Source organism: Rhinoderma darwinii, chromosome 1 (assembly GCF_050947455.1).
Source record: "Rhinoderma darwinii isolate aRhiDar2 chromosome 1, aRhiDar2.hap1, whole genome shotgun sequence".
In the NCBI taxonomy this organism is placed as follows: domain Eukaryota; kingdom Metazoa; phylum Chordata; class Amphibia; order Anura; family Rhinodermatidae; genus Rhinoderma; species Rhinoderma darwinii.
This window is the reverse complement of record NC_134687.1, coordinates 480,398,535-480,418,883: the sequence shown is the minus strand read 5'-3', so window position 1 is coordinate 480,418,883 and position 20,349 is coordinate 480,398,535. Positions and strand designations below refer to the sequence as shown.

Here is a 20,349-nt window from a genome sequence, read left to right as displayed (position 1 = left end):
CAGACCATCACATTACCTCCACCATGCTTGACAGATGGCGTCAGGCACTCTTCCAGCATCTTTTCAGTTGTTCTGCATCTCACAAATGTTCTTCTGTGTGATCCAAACACCTCAAACTTCGATTCGTCTGTCCATAACACTTTTTTCCAATCTTCCTCTGTCCAATGTCTGTGTGCTTTTGCCCATATTAATCTTTTCCTTTTATTAGCCAGTCTCAGATATGGCTTTTTCTTTGCCACTCTGCCCTGAAGGCCAGCATCCCGGAATCGCCTCTTCACTGTAGACGTTGACACTGGCGTTTTGCGGGTACTATTTAATGGAGCTGCCAGTTGAGGACCTGTGAGGCGTCTATTTCTCAAACTAGAGACTCTAATGTACTTGTCTTGTTGCTCAGTTGTGCAGCGGCGCTTCCCACTTTTCTTTCTACTCTGGTTAGAGCCTGTTAGTGCTGTCCTCTGAAGGGAGTAGTACACACCGTTGTAGGAAATCTTTAGTTTCTTGGCAATTTCTCGCATTGAATAGCCTTCATTCAAGAACAAGAATAGACTGTCGAGTTTCACATGAAAGCTCTCTTTTTCGAGCCATTTTGAGAGTTTAATCGAACCCACAAATGTAATGCTCCAGATTCTCAACTAGCTCAAAGGAAGGTCAGTTTTATAGCTCCTCTAAACAGTAAAACTTTTTACAGCAGTGCTAACATAATTGCAGAAGGGTTTTCAAGTGTTTTCTAATCATCCATTAGCCTTCTAACACAGTTACCAAACACAATGTACCATTAGAACACTGGAGTGATGGTTGCTGGAAATGGGCCTCTATACACCTATGTAGATATTGCATTAAAAAACAGACGTTTGCAGCTAGAATAGTCATTTAGCACATTAACAATGTATAGAGTGTATTTCTGATTAATTTAATGTTATCTTCATTGAAAAAAAACTGTGCTTTTCTTGCAAAAATAAGGAAATTTCTAAGTGACCCTAAACTTTTGAACGGTGGTGTATATATAATTTTTTTGATCCACCCACCATTGACCTCGGTGTTAAAGAGTGGCCGTTTTGATCATTTTCTTTTTTTTAAGCCAGTTATGTAAAGATTAACTTAGACTGTGATACAGATCCATTCGATGTCTCTGTGAGACGTCTAAACAAAAGACAACACAGGCAGATGTTCTCATTAGAATAGTGTAAATTGCCATTTTAAAAGGGGTCATATCCATAGGAAATGCCATATATTTCAGATAGGTGCAGTCTCGCATCTATTTCAAGAAATAGCCTGGTGTGGCCTGGCCTGGTGTGGCCTGGTGTGGTGGCTGCCGACTACTACTACCAGGCGGTGAAGGTTGTCAGGATTCTGGAAACAGCCGAGCTCGCTGACTTCCATAGAAATGAATAGGCGATACCGGAACGGCTTAGCTCAGCAAGCTTGGATGTTCTCCAGAAACTCAACCGCCTTTAGGCTGGGTTCACATGAGCATGTTACGTCCGTAAAGGACGGAACGTATTTCGGCCGCAAGTCCCGGACCGAACACACTGCAGGGAGCCGGGCTCCTAGCATCATAGTTATGTACGGACGTAACATGCTCGTGTGAACCCAGCCTTACCGTCCTAATGCGGCGGCCAGTGGTCCCCACACCACGTGGGAATGGGGGTTAGGGAATCCCCATTTTTGAGATGGGAGTGGTTGCCAAAGTTGGGACTCGCATCTATCAGACATTGATCCTGTGGATATGCCATAAGTGACGTGAAGCAACCCATTTAACCACACTATTTATTTTTATATATTACACCTAGCAGCTCTCCTTTAATATCAAAGAGTCCGTTTTTAAGCTACTTTAAATTCGATAACCAATAAAAAAATTGTCACATTTCAAAAAAATGGCATCTGCATTTGAATAAAATATTAACTTTTGAACTAAAATCATTAACTTTTGCTACAGCTTTTGATATACTAATCTATGGCCATTTAGGGGTTTAAAGATGAAATGGCCTTTAAAACGGAGTGTGGCACCAAAACTTGTGACAGAGGTGCCTAACAACCCCCACCCCACATCTCCCATTGGTGAACCGCAATAAAGTGCACCATCTATGCAAACTAAGCCGCGTGAGAAAACATGTAAACTTATCAAAGGCACCTTACATTCTAAAGTGCCGTGGATGTAACCATGTTGACGCACTCTGCCAATCAGAAGAGTGTGACACTCCATCTACATGGAGGGCACACTTCCTGCAACCGCTGGCTTGTTCTTCTTAGGGCATGTTAGATGGCCAAAGTTAAAGGGGTCAGTCATGGTGATAGATTCCCCTTCCGCTAAATCACTTGGGACCGATAATTTGCCTAAAACTAATATTGGGATGTAAACACCCCAGCTTTAACAGATCACCATACCACAGTTGGACGCTTGACTACTTTTTCTAGCTTGGTGTGGCTGAACTCCAGGCTGATCACATTGTATAGTTTTTCCCTTTCAGTTTCTGGTGTTTCGAAGTATCGGACAAACTGTGACATACTCATGTCTGTGGCCTTTTGCGTGTTCACATCCATTACATCCACTACGCGTCGGCTTCCTGCAGAAGAGAAGTTTCAAGTTAAAAGCTTAGCAAAAAATGTATTCCATTATAAAAATGCATTTACTTCTGCCGTCTCGCTCTGTACTGCGCATTATCAGCTGTCCTGAAGGATCAGTGGCAAGCACCGCTGCTCCGTCGAGCGTCCCCCCACAGATCCCCCAAACATGCAGGTAAGGTGTGCGTGGTTTTGTGTGTGGGGGTCTGTGTGTGGCACGGTTGCACACGTGTGCTGTGTCGCTCGACGGAGCAGCGGTGCTTGTCCCTGTTCCTTCAAAACCGCTGATTGGCGGCTGCTTTGAAGGATCAGCGGCGAGCACTGCTGCTCATCGTTCCTTGCTCCTTCCGTGAACCACCGTGTAACTACATGGCGATTCACAGTAGAAGCAAGGAATCAAGAAGCAGCGGCATATTACGAACTTTTATTTTTTTTGTTCTGCAGGTTGCACTGAACGTCGTAGAGTCTTTGGACTTCGGTGATCTACTTTTTTTTCATTTTCCTTTTTATTTTTATTTTTTTTAATAAAATGGTGAGAGAGTGTTGTGTGGGAGAGCTATTTCAATAAAAAAAATTCTTAGGTCTCTTTTTTTTTCCTTTTTAATTCTTTATTACCACCTTCATAATTGCGGTTGTCTGTTTGACGACGTCCATTACTAAGACGGGGCTTACTGTTAGACACAAAAAAAAAAAAAAAGCTACCCCGGTACCCACCGCCACCAGGGGTATCGGGAAGAGCCGGGCACGATCCACTACCCGACCATCTGTAGTGATGGTCGGGCACTGGGGCGGCTGCAGGCTGGTGATATTAGGCTGGGAAGGGGAAAAAACAGTGACCCTTCCCACCCTGGTAATGCTAGGCTGCGGCTGCTTTATTATATCTGGCTGGTTATGAAAATGGCGGGGACCCCATGGTCTTTTTTATTTTATTTTTTAAATGAATAAATTCACAAAAACTACTTGGGGATCCCCCCAATTTCATAACCAGCCAGATACAACACAGCAGCCTAGCATTACCAGGGTGGGAAGGTCACTGTTTTTGGCCCTTCTCAGCCTAATAATACCAGCCTGCGGCCACCCCAGTGCCGGACGATCGCTACAGATGGTCGGGTACTGGATCGTACCCGGCTCTTCCAGATACCCCTGGCGGCGGTGGGTAGCGTAGCCTTTTTACTGGCTAGCACTAAGCCCCACCTTCGTAATGGATGTCATCAAAACAGACAACTGCCATTACTAAGGTGGTAATAAAGTATTAAAAAAAAAAAAAAAAAAGGAAGGAGAGATATAACTCCCTGTTCACACAGAGCGAAATCACGTCGGAATCAGCGCCATAAAACCCCCGAAAACGCCCCGCATTGATTTCAATGGGAGGTAGAGGTGTTTTTTTCCCGGGTGGCTTTTGACCGCTCATGGGGAGGGGAGGGGTGCGGAGTTTCCTTTCTTGCAGCTTCCACCTCTGACCTCCCATTGAAATCTTTTCGGAGGAGTTTTTTTTGGCGTTTTCGCCCATGGTTCTTGCATTAACGTCAATGGCCGCGGACGAAAACTGCCGGGAAAACAGCGGAAAAACAGTGCAGGCAGCTTAAAATCTGCTTCAAAATTCCTGAAGGAGGGGCGTGGCTTGCTGAGGACTGGAGCGGACACATCCCTGCAGAGCTCCTGACTCCACCGAGTGCAGCCCGTGAGTGCGTCCCGCTGATCACTGCCAGCAACTCTCCGGTAGGAGCATCCCCCCCCCCGCTCGGCCACGCACCGTTTGCGCCCTTTCCGGCCTCACTAGGCCTCCGGACATCTTGCGGCCTAGCGGCACGAGTGAAGCCGCGGCCTCGATTACTATAAGCGCGGTGGCCGCGCATCAGAGGCCCTCGCCCGACGCACTCACCGGAGCTCCCCTCGGTCTTCCTGTGAGCCCGCCGCCCTCGTCCTGGTGTGGGGAAACAGAGAGGGCTGCTCTGCCACCTCTGTTTTGGCCGTGTCCTGCCTCTGGACTTGCGGCCTACCGTGGGAGGAGAAGCCGCGGCCTCGATTTTGGATCTCCCCGCTCGCGGACGTGGCCTTCCCAGATACCGGGCACCTCGCTGTGCTGACACTCTAGCCTGGAGGTGAGAGGGAGAGGGGGCCAGAACCAATCTAACCACCAATCTAACCACCACCTTACCTGCCTGCTAAACACCCTGCACCTGGCTGGTGGGGCCAGTTGCTGCAGCCCGCGTGCCCACACAGATTGGGTCCTTGACCCTTAACCCTAGGTCAGACCGGGAAATACAAGGGGCCTCCTACACACCTGTACCCTACTCCACCTATATAGCACCGGAATATCCCTGCAGTTCCTCATCACATTGCCATCTTGAACCATATTGCTATTGTCACCATACTACTATATGGACGAGCCTGGCTCTAATTTTTGAGGACCTCTTTCCCACAGATTTGCATCTCTTGTGTGGGGGACAAACCTCCGTACTTATCTTGCATTAACTTTGTCAATCTTCTCGGATCGACATCCAAAAGCTTTATCTTTAGCAATGAACTCTCCATAACCTTACACATGGTCTAACTACCTGATTCTACTTACCCACAGACCTAGCTGCTTGTATGATGGTCAAAATTGGGCAACAAAAAGCAAGAGACGTTACTGTACAGTCTAAAGCCACTAGCCTGGATAACTTCGTTAAAAAGTCTCAACCCTCAAACGTCAGGGATCACCTCTCCACTACCACTAGAAAGACAGGTCTGCTAAGGCCCAGGCTGCGCCCGTAGCAGATGCAGACAGTGACATGGATGATACCGCATCTACCAGGGACTTGCCCGTTTCCAGATCCTTTATTAGCAGGGTTCTAAACAAGGCACTAGAACCGGTCGTCAAAGAGCTAGGTGACATCAAACAAGAAGTCCGCCAGATTGGCAACAGAGTTGAGCAGCTGGAGTCTACTCAAACCCACCTCATCCTTTACACTGAGGCTTCCACGTCCTCTTTTCTCGCCTGTCAGACCCACCTGAACTCGGTCATAGACTGGCTGGAGGACCAAGATAACAGAGGGCGCCGTAATAACTTGCGCTTGAAGGGCGTTTTTTAATCTATTCCGGACGAATCCTTGTATACCTCGATCAAGCAAATTTTCACTCAAATACTTGGAGATAACTACCGGGACGAAATCAGCATGGTTATTTGTCGCCTTTTCAGCTCAAAGGTCCGAGATGACATCTTGAAACATGTGAGACTTTGTGATTCCCTCTTGTGGGAGGGATCGAGGGTTTCGGTCTACCAAGATCTGTCAAGAGCCACGTTATCCAAGCGCCAAACTCTGAAACCCTTTACGGAGGCCCTCCAGCGCAACAATATTGCATACAGATGGCTGTTCCCCTTCGGCATCTCCTTCATGATTGAAGGCAAAAGATTCATGGTTCGTAAACATGCGGACCTTGAGGACGCACTGGTGGCCTTGGGAATCCCTGACCTGGAAGGTCCGGACTGGGCTGCGGTCCAAAATCTGTCCGATCTGCCGCTGTTACCCCCTCACACGCCCTGGGAAACCGCCAATCCGCACAAGATGACCAGGAATTGTAAAAGATCTGGAAAATCGGCACCTGGCAGAGTCTCCATGGATACTACTTGAAGCCCTGGATCTCAGGGGGCACGAGCGGCTCCACATATCCTTTTTCATGTTAAGGCTCTTGTTTCCTTGTATAAGCAGTTACGCATCGCCACTTTTTTGTAACACAGTTATTTGCATTCTGCGGGTTCACGCCCTCTCCAGATTGCTTTATAATGTTAGACCACTACATACTTAGCTTTACTGTTATTTTGAATGTTATCATTGCATAGCACTATCTAAAACCTATTATTTTGGTTTGTCGATCTGAGATGTACTGTTAATATGGTACATACTTTGCCTATCTCCAGGCTATTGTTTTGTTTTGTTATATCATTTTGTTTTGGGATACCAGTTTTAACCCTGTATCTTCCAATTTTCGAGATGTTTTTTGTACCCGCTGAGATACTGAAACCTCCACATGAGAATGTGATGTCTCTACTTGCTGTCCTCCAACTGTTTCTTTTTCGCCTCTGTCATTTGGCCACCTGGTGGCGCTATTCCTCTGTCTCCACCACTTAATACTTATCTATGACTGGTTCAGATATTTGTGTAACCTCACTCAACACCAAAGGCCTGAATGATCCCAGGAAAAGGAGTCAAATTTTAGCGCTCCTGAAAAAGGAGGGGGCGGATGTCATTCTTTTGCAGGAAACCCACTTTAAATCCCAAAAGCTACCCACTCTCTCACTACCATTACACAACATGGTTTCATAGCACTCATCCTTCCTCCTCCTCCTCCTCCAAAGGGGTTAGCATAGCCTTTAAAAAGAATGTATCCTACATCCACTCAGTGTCTCAATCTGACCCAGAAGGTAGATTCCTTTTCATTAAGGGAACTCTTGCTGGCTCGCCCATCTCCTTTGCTAATTTATATGCTCCAAATCAGGGACAGCCTCAATGGTTAATTAAAACATTAAATTTATTTAAAGAATTTGCAGAGGGACTTTTGGTGGTGGTGGGAGATCTTAATGTTTCACTAGATCCTCTGCTAGATACGTCCTCCACCAGGCCACCCATTGCGCATTCCTCCCTCAAAAGAATTAGGAGCTGCCTCCAACACCTGAACCTGATAGATGTCTGGCGACTTCATTTCCCCACAACTAAAGATTACTCCTTTTATTCCCATGCCCATGGGACCCACCATAGGATTGATGATCTCTTGATTTCCAGTAGACATCTGCCCATGGCGACTGTCCCTCGCATAGGCTCGATAACCCTATCTTACCACGCCCCCATTTCTCTTAACCTCAACATGGAAAACCTGCCCCCCAGGGCGTGGACTTGGTCCTTGAATGAAACCCTCTTAGATGATCCCCGCAATGTAGCTTCCCTGTCTGCCCATCTTGTCGACTTCTTTCAGAGAAACGAAACTCTTGATAGCTCAACGCCAATTGTGTGGGAAACGCACAAAGCCTTCATCAGAGGTGAGCTTATTGCAAAAAAACAAAGAGAGAAAGAGCTCAACTCCATACTCTCACAGATTTCTGCTCTTGAGAGAGTGGGTAAACGCTCACAAGCGCTTGAGATACAGGGGGATTTGAGTGACTTACGGAAGAAGTTGAAAGATTTGCTTAATATTAAGTCAGCTAAAATTCTATCAGCGTAGCGCTTTCAAATTTTATGCGCACGGGGATAGAGGTTCCAAAGTCATGACCAAACTTCTTAAAAAACGTACAGAACAATCCTTTATCAAGGAGATCAAGACAGGGTTGCCCCCTCTCCCCAGCTTTATTCATCCTCACCTTAGAAACACTCATTCAGAAAATCATCCAGACTACCGATATCTCAGGCATACAACTGGGGAACCACAACCACAAGACAGCTGCTTTTGCAGATGACCTACTGCTGCTGGTCACTAACCCTGAGCAAGCATTCCCCTTGATACTACAAGCTTTTAATTTCTTCGGTTATGTGTCAAACTTCAAAATTAATTATCCCAAGTCGGAAGTCCTTAATGTTTCTGCGCCACTGGCGGATATACGCGACGTACAACAACTGGCCCCGTTCCAATGGCCACAACATAGCATCAAATATCTGGGCGTTAAGCTTACTAAAAAATCCTCCCAACTCTATGCTGCCCATTTCGTCCCCTTACTAAACAAGATTAAAACCCAGTTACATTCCCTGCGGATTCCCTTCCTATCCTGGGTGGGGAGGAAAAACTACCTGAAGACTTACATTCTCCCTCAAATCTTATACGTGCTTCAAACCTTACCCATTCATCTGCCTCATGCTTTCTTTAACTCCATCAAATCTCTATTCTCCAAATTTCTCTGGAACTCTAAAAAGCCACGACTAGCACATAGACACCTGATTCTCAAACCCAGCTCCGGGGGTATGGGCCTACCGGACATTTTAACCTATTATAAAGCCATACACCTTGGTAGATGGGTTTCATTGAAAAGAATCAGGGACGCATCCCCGATCCTAGCTGCGGAGAGAGCTCTGCTTTCTACAGGTTTACAAGCTCGACTCTGGTGCCCATCTTTAAAAACTGGACTTACAAACTCCATAAGCCCTACAATTAAAAGGCACCGTTTTAGTATCTCAGAAATTTTTCTACGATTGCACCCCAATGAAAAAAACACTACCGCTTACACCTCTCCACCTACTCCCGATACTCACAAACTGCACGGCTGACCCGGATGCTTTCTGGTCTTCTTTAAAATACAATACTGTAGTTGATACTTTTGGAGATGGCCAAGTTCCCACCTTACAATCCCTTTTGCCTACAGATACACACCCGACCATTCCTTTCTTACACTCCCTGGGTTTCAAAGAAACAAGCAACCTCTTCCTGAAGATGTTTCCGGATATCTCAGTACCCTCCTGGTTGGAGACATATTTGCTATTACCTGCTCTTCCTAAGGGCCTAGTCTCTAAAATATACTCTGGCCTGGTTTTAGATGGCTCTCCTGCCAAGCCTAGTTTTCTTCTGGCCTGGGAGAAGGAACTAGAAGTTACCTTCAGTAGGGAAGATACGTCTTTTATTCTAAAGCACGTATTTGGCTTCTCTAGATGTGTTAAAATTCAGGAGAACTCCTTTAAGACCACAACCAAGATCAATTTGATCCCATCCAACCAGTGTTGGAAATGTAATGCTGACGTGGGTAACATATCCCATATCTGGTGGGACTGCCCCTCGATCAAGCCCTTTTGGGATAAAGTGTCTGACACAATTCAGAAAGTTACGAAACAAACACTCCCCCTTGGGGCTCCTCTTGTTCTCCTCTGGGCTCCATTTCAAAATTTCCACCCGAAGCATAATGATCTGATAACTCAAATGATTACAGTGGCTAAACTACTGATTCCACTCCACTGGAAATCGACCGCACCCCCAACTTTCCGTGAGTGGTTAGATAAGATGGACTCTATTGGCAGGATGGAGGAGCTCTTGAGCTGGGAGCTCAGAAAGCATGATGGCTATCTGAAGGTGTGGACTCCGTGGCTGACTTTTCGTGCCGCTCATCCCCTCCCAACCTGAGCTTCCCCTTACCCCTCAGGATCTCTGGGGGGTGGCTAGAGTTGTTCCTCTTAAGATTGCACAGAGCCCCTCCACATGGGGAGACCCTAACGCTACTCCTTTTCTCTCAAACCTTGTATGACATTGGATTTCTCTCTTGTATCTCCATCTTATCTTAATTTTCTCACGTTATGACATGGGTACCCAGTTTATCGTTACTAACGTTTCTACTTTATTGTTTATTGTTTCTCATCCTGCATGGTCATTATTGAACAGAACTTCGGCCTGCGTGCCGTAAGCTCTCTCTGCGGTTTTCCATGATCTGTGTACGGATGTTCTTTTGTTGTATATCTTGTCGTATATTTTCAATAAAACAAAGATTTGATACAAAAAAAAAAAAAAATTCCTGAAGGAATTCTGAGGAACATTTTTTTTTTTTTCTGCCTGCAAAAAACTGTGTGAACAGGGCTTAAGGATGTATTCACACAGTGCAGTATTGCCGCGTCTTTCCCGCGCGGCCGAAAACCACATTGTTAAAAATGCATGTCCTATTCAGTTTTCAGCTGCATGGCGAAACCGCGGCAAAACTGCACTGTTTGAATATATGGGAACATACTATGGGAACATTTGGCACGCTTTACGTGCCAAAGAATTGACAAGATGCTTTTTTTCTGCAAGAGTTTTTTTTTAAAAACAATTGCGTAAAAAATTTAAAATGGGAAGCGTGATCAAGCGTTTGACGCTTTTTTTGGCATGTAAAAAATGTGTCAAAAGCCGTCAAATATACGCCGTGTGAATCTGTCAACTGAAAAGTCATTTACCACAGGGTCTTTCCTCTTGACTTTCATCATTCTTAGCCTTTTGGTGTGTCCTGTAGCTTCTGCTGGACACTGCTTAGCAATTTGAAGACACCCTTTCCTGGCTTGTAGCTAAAAATAGGGAGGGGGAAGAGTCTCCCTCCCACATTTACACCTGCTGTAGGTCAGGCTGCTTCTGCCGAATTCACCTTGCTGTAATTCTGGGAAGTGCCCAACATAGGAAAAAAATAAATATAAATATATATATATATATATATTATATATGTATATATTATTATTTTTTTTATTTGGCGACACATTCCCTTTAAGCTAGGCCTTATTCAGACTAACATCTTAATCGTCCGTGTGAAGGACGTTTTTTTTAATGGCCGTCACATGTCTGCATGTATTTCTATGAGGTTATTCACATGGTCATTGCTTTAACGGACTGTGTGAAGGGCCTGTAAAAAAAATAGGACATGTCCTATTTTTGTGCATTTTCACAAAAGTCTATGAGGAATCTATGAAAACGGGTCCCGCACGGGTGCAAATGGGCTGTGAAAAATGACAGTTATTCACGGATTATTTCACACACGGTCTGAATATAGCCTTATATTTTCATTTGTAGTGTATTTTCAGCGCGCAATCTGCACCAAAATTAGGAGACAAGGAACTGCGCCATTTTTGCTGCGATAGCGAAAATCACAGCAAAAAAAAAAACTCTAGGGAAACTAAAAAGAAAACAAACATTTGGGGTCAGGAGGAATGGGAAGCAGGATGGAGAGGGGGGGGGGGGGGACGGGACACTGCAGTTCCAGTCAGCTGTGTAGAGAAGGGGCTGGCTGGGGAGGGGGGGGGGGGATCTCCACACTGATCTTCTGCTTTTCCTCTACGATGATGAAGTTATTCGTCCAGTTTGTGAAGTTACAACAGGTCTGCAGGGGGGGGGGCGATAGTCCTGGGGAGACGACGACAGCCCGACGGGCCCCTTTTCTGATGGGAGTACGACTAGTACTGCCCTGATGGCAGCACTGCTCAATTGGGTTCAAGTCTGACAAATTAGGGGGCCAGGGAAGTACTTGGAAGTCTTGGTCGTGCTCTTCCAACCACTCACATTTCTAGCCATGTGATATGTTGCATTGTCTTGCTGGAGGACTCCATTTGCCCCAGGGAAAACAAACAGCATGTATGGGTGGTTGTGGTCTGCAAATATGTATTCATACCCAAATCGGTTCAGAGTGCCTTCCACATGGATGAGGGGACCAGAGAATGCCATGAAAAAATTCCCCAGACCAGAACGCTGCCGCCACCAGCTTGTGTTATTCCAGCAACGGTTGCAGGGTGTTTGTGGTTTGTTCTCGGATGTTCTCACCTGACACGCCAATATTCATCCGTTCGATGAAGCAGAAAACGTGACTCATCAGAGAAGGCAACCAGTTGCCAATCATCGGTGGTCCAATTCAGATACGGCCGTGGAAATTGAAGTCTTTTTTTTCAGATGCACCTTTGTTAGCATAGGAGCAGTGACCATCCGTCTGATTCAGAACCCAATACGCAGTGAACAGTTGTTTTAAACACACGTTCGGTAGCCCCCTGGTTGATTATTACAGTGAGCTGCTCCACGTCGTTTGGCCATCGCACACCTTCGTAGCCGATATTCACCCCTCACATCAATGGCACGTGGTGCTTCGCAGTTTCCACGTCTGTTATTCCCAATGGTGGCATTTGTACACTCACAATACACTTTCACCACAGCAGTGTGGTTCGCAAACTGCACTGTTTGAGAAATATTGCCACCATTGGCCCAAAAGCCAATAATCATCCCTTTTTGCAACTCTGATAAATCGCCCCGTTTACCCATGGCAACAAGGAGTGATATGTGTAGAGACAGCCTATCGCACACCTTATATACCCACCAAGCCAACCCACAACACATCACTTCCATCATGGGCTACGCGCGGTCAGCAACTAATGTAGGAGGTGGTGATAATAATGTGACTCAACTGTGTCAGAGCTCTAAAACCCACACTTGTTTTTCCAACACAGGCACATTAGAGGTTTTTAATGTGCTTACATCAGAAAACTGAAATTGCCAAATCTTTTCTACTGCCAGTCTTACTCCAAGTTCTTAAAAAATATTCCCTGTTCTAGCAGTAAAACGGGTGGCACACCAGCAAAATGTGCCATCAGAACCTCTTTTGCATACAAGTTGACCCCGTTGACCTCCCAAAGAGTGTGGAGATCCAGTGTGCTCAACTCCGGCACAAAAACAGGCGTGCGTGTTGGATAATATTTCATGGACATGTGTCTACTTGATGGACATGTGTCTACTTGATGGACATGTGTCTTTTTTCAACCGTACAAACTATGTGACTAAATTAATAATGAAAAAGAAAAAAAAAAAAAAAAAAAAAAAAACTTTAACCCCTTCCCGCCAGACATTTTTTAGATTTTAATTTTCTCCTCCCCACCTTCCAAAAGCCATAACTTTATTTTTCTGTCGCTATAGCCGTATAAGGGCTTGATTCTTGCAGAACGAGTCTTCGTTTTTCATGGCACCATTTATTGTACGATATAAAGTACTAGGAAACAGGAAAAATTTCTTTGTGGGTTGGAATATAAAACGTCATGTTAACTTTAATCTGTGGGTCAATAAGATTAGGGCGATACCAAATTTATATATATTTTATAATAAAAAAATCTAACTGTAAAAAATAAAATAAATTTTGTGCCGCCACATTCTGAGAGCCATCACTTATTTTTCGGTCGATTGAGCGGTAGGAGGTATTATTTTTTTGCAGGACGGGCTGTCGTTTTTAATGGTAGCATTTTGTGGCACATGCAAGTTTTTTTATCACTTTTTATTCCATTTTTTTTTTATGGGAGATGAGGTAACCAAAAAACTGATTCTGGCGGTTTACATTTTCTTTTTTTTATGGCACTCACCGTGCGTGTTAAATAATGTTATACTGTAATATTTCAGACTATTTTTGTACATAAAAAATAAATTAAAAATAAATTTAAAAAAAGCTCTTTTTTTTATTTTTTTTTTAAACTAGTCCCATAGAACCAGCAATCATTGGATTGTTTGCAATATATACGGCTATACTATTGTATTGCAGTATATCGTGTTTTTGATAGGCTCCTATTAAGCCCTGCCTCTGGCCTCCAGGCCCCATCAGGCTGCCACACCAACCATCAGCACTCCACGATCGTGGCGATGGGCTGTCAGAGCGGGTCGTACCCTCTTTCTTACGCTTTAGATGCCGCGGTCGCTATTGTTACTTTCCCTACCGGGCTATGACGTAAGTATACGTCATACCTCAGGACGGGGTTAACGGGTTCCAAATTCAACTATATAAACCACAAAAACTTAACCACTTACCCACCAGTAGTTTCACATCTCTGACAGTGAACTCCTGTTCTGGCATTCTACAATAAAAAGGACAGAATATATATTATACTGTTGTATGCGTAATGTATATTGTGGTGTGGCATCTGTATAAAACAGGCACCGCACCAAACTTTGCATCAACCAATAGTATAAGCTAATATAAGAAACGGGATATATCTTATTAGAGAAAAATGCCTTTTCTGTAAACTTATTAGGACTTACCTCCCCCAAACGGTTCACTCACTCTGAATTGACAGCATTCTCTGTCTTGTTTTAAGGACCTTTACAGGGGCCAATGTTCGTACAAATGCTTGTGCTTGATCATTGCCCTGTGTAAACCAGCATCGGTCTCTCGGGAGCAGAACAACGAAAATATCGGAAGCGCCTCTTCCGTTGTATGACCGATAACATCAGCTCCTAACAAATCCCATCGACTTCAATGGGTTCTGTTGGGTGTTTACAGCAAAACAACAAACAGTGCAGCAAGCTGCGCTATTGCTTCCGGTATTTTCGGACGGATCTGTGACAGAGGCCCTTAACGGAGCCTCCAACGCAGATGTGAACCGGCCCTAACACAAGTCGAACGCTCAGCTCACTAAAGGATGAGGTTACAGCTGCCCATAGAAGTCTATGTAGAGGGGCAGGGGTGAGAACAGGAGCAGACAGACACTGCAGCTGCTCATAGGAAGAGCTCCATCTCACCCTGGATTCCCAGCTACACTGCCGATTACTGCTGTATAATCTCCATGTTGCTGCAGCTTCTATATATAAAAATATATATGTGATCCATAGAAGAGGAGAATCCTGCTCTCCTATTTCTATGTGTGCAGTGTATAGAAGACATGATAGCAGTTAGGCTCCACCCACTGGCTCAGAGAAAACTGAGAATTAGGGTATGTTCACACGCTTAGCAGAAAACTTCTGAAAATACAGAGCTGTTTTTAAAGGAACAGTATCACGAAAAAAAAAATTTTTACATCAGTTTTATTTTAGTGTTTTATTAAAAACTTTTATATTTGTGTGTTTGTGTTTTACTTTTTTTTATTTTTGAACTTTTTCCTCCCTATGGGGGCTGCCATTTTTTTTTCCATTTCTGTATGTGTCGATTAACGACACATACAGACATGGAATACGGCAGCTACAGCCCCATAGCGAATGCGAACGAGGCCCGTTCCATTCATTATGCTGTACGCCGTCTGTATGGGAACGGCGCATGCGCCGCTCCCACACAGTCCAAGTTGAACTGTGCGCCGTCCGGCGCCATTTTCCTGTAGACCGGAAGTCGCGGCCGGACAGTAAGATTACTACTTCCGGTCGCGGCTTCCGGACTTGTGCACTTGGAGCGGCGGTAGCAGACGGACCGGAGGGAGCGGCGGCGACTGGAGCAGGTAAGTTATTTCTATGTATGTTCGTGTTTTACTGTGTGTTTACTAGTGTATGTAAACCTACTACACTGTGTGTTAGCTCAAAAAATGGCGACACACAGTGTAGGAGGTTTGACCGTTCAATCCCCTCGTTTCTCCCGGCACTAGCCAGGATAAAGGAGAGGGGGATTCTGAGAGCTCACTAGAGCGAGTGAGTTTCCCAAATTTTGCAGCATAAAGCAATGTGGTTGCTTTACCACATGCAATGCTGCAATTTTGGGAATTGCTCCATCTAGTGACCAGTGCTGGGAAATATTATAAATTATCAAAATAAAGATTTTGCTGATACCCTCACTTATTTATATATACAAAGTGAGTTATGGGGAACCACAAGGTGTACACCACCAATTTTTGTTATTTATTTTACTTTGGAAATAGGGAGAGAGGAAAAGAATTGTGGTTCCTATTATAAATTGAAAATAATAAATTTTATTAATTGTATTTATATTAAAATATTTTAATATTTCTATAATTCTCAATGTAGGTCAATTATTCAGTAGTGCAGAAGACCCCTTGTCCTGCATTTAAAGAAAAGAATTTGTCTTTTATATGCTACTATCATATAACATTAAAGTTGGACTTGCTAAGGTGAGTATAGATCTAATGACATAGATATATTACATGTACTGTGTGAATCAGTGTTAGCTGTCAATCATTAAACATTGTATCAGTTTTGTATATACTGATATTTCCAATGTTTTCTGTTTGTAAATAGACAAGTATTAGTTATACATTGTGTCTATTCATTTTGTACTGAAATCAGACAGACACTTTATCTATTTGTTTGTGCTTTGTACTGATGTTGTTAGATCATATTCTCAGGATAAATTGCAACAGTCATTGCTGAGATTTGGTTTTTATTTTTTATATATTATTTATTTATTGTCTCTTATATAACTATTTGCAGTCCAAATTATGTTATGTTACACTGGCTACCTCAAATAGTGCCAGTGCGGTAACTTGTAAAGGTGAGCACTATAGGGTATAATATCGTTGTAGTGTGCTCTGAACTGGTTCCCTCCTTAATTATATAGGAGGCTGTTCACATTGGTGATATGCGGTTTTTAGGCTGGGTAGTTTGTGTGTTATATGCTGCTTGTATCTCCGATCCTCAATTGGGATCAGTAGCAAGATGATTTGCTTGTATTAACTTTATATGTAAGTTACTTGCTGTCTGCCTGCTGTCAAAAGCAGCGAGCAGCAGCCGATTGATATTTTAAAATCAGGCCGCTTGTGTGTATCGACGTGCTAAGTTATGACCAGGCCGCTTGTATATATCATCGTGTTAATCTAAGCGCTGTATATTCAGTTAGGATTGCGCTTGAAAGTATGTTATCTTAGGAAGCTGCTAGCTATAAATTTTCTTATATCTCCGTTTTTGCGGAGACGGCCGTAGCTAACAGCACTGTGTGTGGTCTAATGGACTTGCTCTGCAAGTCAGCTGGCTTTGTATGCGCTGTCAGGGATAATCACCCTGCAGCATATATCAAGATTCACGTCCCGCTCTCCTGTAAGGAGCAGTGCTTTTGCAAGTAAGTCTTTACAGACTGTTTGTTAATTTTTATATCATTGGTAGTAGCATTGAAATTGGGCTAAGACCTGTAGCTAACAGCACTGTGTGTGGTCTAATTGACTTGCTCTGCCAGTCAGCTGGCTTTGTATGCGCTGTCAGGGATAATCACAAGGTCTTAGCCCAATTTCAGCGGAAACCGCTCCGCAAAACTCGTCGAAAACTGGCCGAAAATGTCTCCGATTGATTTCAATGGGAGTTGGACGAGCTTTTTTACCGTGAGCAAAAAAAACGCATTGCAGTAAAAAGAAGCGACATGACCTATCTTGAGGCGGTTTCCGCCTCCAAAACCCCATTTCAATCAGTCAGAAGGGTAAAAAAAAACACCTCGACGAGTGTTTTGACGAGTTTTTGTCAAACCACTGTGCAAAAAAAGTCTGGAGCAGTTTTTGAAGGAGGAATTTTCCTCCTGCTAAAAACTCTGTGTGAACACAGCCTAACAATGAATCAATGTATTTAGAATTTACAGACGTGTAAAATATATGATGGGATTTATATAAGTATATGTGTGTATACGTATATATTACACGTACGTATATATCTATATGATGTTATAGATATAACATCCCAAATTATTAATTTTTAGTATTAACAAATTTCAAATATATATATATATATATATATATATATATATATATATATATATATATATATATATATATATATATATACACACACATATACACACACACACATATACACACACACACACACACACATTATAAGCCCTAATTGATTATTAACTAATTAATTGTCATAGTCTGAGTACTATCTACCCAACAGACTACCTGAACTAGAACTAGCTGCCTACACTAAACTATCTATGTGGAGGTGGTTTTTGTGTGTTTTTACAGTCGGTGTGTCTTTATAGGAGACACACAGCAGCTGCTCGGCACAGCTTCTTCTCTCTCACTGTCTCAGAACGATCTGACAGGGAGGGAGGAGAAACATTGTAACAAACAGCACATAAGTTTGTTGCTGCAACAAACTTTGCTGTGAATACCATGATCGCTTTATCATGGTGTTCACGTCATCGGGACCAGCATCAATCCGGTCCTGATGTCTTCTCTCAGCACTTAGGCTGCTAGTAGCAGCGTGTGCTGAGAGATTCAGAGCATAGGGAGAGCGCTGTGCACTCTGTTCTGACAGCACGTGGATTAACGGGCTGCAGGAGAAAAGCCCAGCACGGCAGCCCGTTAATCTACGTGGGCTGGTCGTGAAGGGGTTAAACAAGGCATCATACAGCCATGTCAATGAAAAATAAAAAAAAGTTATGGCTGCTGAAAGGCATTAAAAGAGGCTCTGTCACCAGTTTATAACTGCCCTATATCTGAACCAATCTAATAGGCGCTTTAATGTAGATAACAGGTTTTTTTTTGTTTGTTTTTTAAAAACATTTATTTTTGACCAAGTTATGATCATTTTTAGTTTTATGCCAATTTGTTCTAAATGCCCAACTGGGCATTTTTTTACTTTTCACCAAGTGGGCTTTGTACAGTAAAGTGTATGACGCTGACCAATCAGCGTCATACACTTTCTTCATTCATGCCCAGCTTGTTTCACGGCACAGCGTGATCTCTCGAGATCACGCTGTGACGGGACTTCCTCCCACAGGTCCTTCACCGGAGCGACGTTAGAATCAGCAGACCGCCTCCAGCTGTGCCAGGACGTTTATACGAATCTACAGCGGCTGGAGGCGATTTCTGTTCATTCTTCCATGGCTCCGGTGAAGGACCTGTGGATGGAAGTCCCATCACAGCGTGATCTCGCGAGATCACGCTGTGCCGTGAAACAAGCTGAGCATGAGTGAAGATAAGTGTATGACGCCGATTGGTCAGCGTCATACACTTTTCTTCATAACACGCACTTGGTGAAAAGTTAAAAAAAACACGCCCAGTTGGGCATTAAGGACAAATTAGCATAAAACTAAAAATGATCATAACTTGGTAAAAAATAAACGTTTTTTAAAAAACAAAACAAAAAAAACAACCATTCTTATCTAGATTAAAGCGCCTATTAGATTAGGTAGGATATAGGGCAGTTATAAAATGGTGACGGAGCCTCTAAGGCACCGTCATTAAGAGGTTAAAACCCGCGCCATAGAGTATTTGGGGCACAGGCTTTTGAGCGATCGGGCAGCTGAATGTCGGGTCTCTAGCAGTCAGTGACTGCCGGGGACCCTGAGGATAAGATAGAAGCAGCGAAAGCTCCTATGTTCTCTGATGACTTGTAGACAGCGCTCAATGAGCACTGTGTAAAGAATAGAGGTAGCGGCAACTGGTCACATGATTGCCGGGTGCCATTCGTGGCAAGCTGCTGCTGGATCTTAACTAGACCCAGCACAGCCCTATTTGGTGACAATAGTCACTATAAGAGGGCTGATTTCCCCTGTAACTGGGGCAGTGGAAGTGTAAAAGCGGAAAGATAAAATGCAGAAGATGAAAAAAATAAAAAGATAACGTCCCTCAAAAGGTCTTAATAATAATAATAAAAAAATAAAAGTAAAATAAAGTGCAAAAAAAGTATTACACATAAAATACCTGTCCAAAAAAATAAATAAAAAAAAAACAAAAACGTTCCCCCTGCCAATAATGGTCGGAATGCTAGCCCTGTCACAATTATTCTAAAATAGACAAGTAATATATCAAAATTTGAGGTAGACAATTACCATAACAAATAAAAGGCATATTTTAGGGTAAAACTAAAATTACCAGAAAAAAATAGCTGAAAATTAATATTTTTTTACTATTGTTTTCAAACTTTAAAGAGGCTCTGTCACCACATTATAAGTGCCCTATCTCATACATAGGGTGATTTTTAGCTTTATGCTAATGAGTTTCTTAATGCCCAAGTGGGCGTGTTTTACTTTAGACCAAGTGGGCGTTGTACAGAGGAGTGTATGACGTTGACCAATCAGCGTCAGGCACTTCTCTCCATTCATTTACACTGCACTAGCGATATAGTTATATTACTATGTGCAGCCACATACACTAACATTACTGCAGTGTCCTGATAATGAATATACATCACTAACAGCCTGGACGTGATGTGTATTCAGAATCTGACACGTCTGAATCTTTTGTGTGAGATTCCAGCAAGGCAAGCGTAATCTCGTTTGAAATGACAGGTTACATCGTAATCTCGCGAGATTACGCTTGCCTTGCTGGAGTCTCACAGAGACGCTACAGACATGTCAGGATTCTGAATACACATGACGTCCAGGCTAGTAGTGATGTATATTCATTATCAGGACACTACAGTAATGTTACTGTTTGTGTATGTAGCTGCACATAGCGATATAACTATATCGCTAGTGCAGTGTAAATGAATGGAGAGAAGTGCATGATGCTGATTAGTCACTGATTGGTCAGCGTCATACACTCCTCTGTACAACGCCCACTTGGTCTAAAGTAAAACACGAGGATGAGGAGGAAGGCTAGGGTTGCGGGGGAAGTGGGAACCAGTATGGTCACACAACTCTTCCCCCTAGACCTCGAGAGGGTCCCAAAAGGGTACCGCATCCCAAAATCCTTGTGACAAAAACAT

At 43.5% G+C, this 20,349-nt stretch overlaps 1 protein-coding gene across 7 annotated transcripts in view; it reads right to left on the bottom strand.

Annotated features, from left to right (window-relative positions):
- The window catches only part of KDM2B (lysine demethylase 2B), a 183,168-nt gene that overhangs the window by 140,518 nt on the left and 22,301 nt on the right, over window positions 1-20,349 (bottom strand). For 5 of the 7 annotated variants that reach the window (XM_075834347.1, XM_075834369.1, XM_075834353.1 and 2 more), the window contains 2 exons: window positions 13,801-13,847; window positions 2,386-2,564 (listed from right to left, as the gene is read on the bottom strand). In XM_075834347.1, coding sequence (XP_075690462.1) covers window positions 2,386-2,564; window positions 13,801-13,847 — 226 coding nt within the window. Of the gene's footprint in view, window positions 1-2,385; window positions 2,565-13,800; window positions 13,848-20,349 lie in introns of those variants that run through there. The other 2 variants (XM_075834376.1, XM_075834385.1) reach the window with 2 other exon arrangements.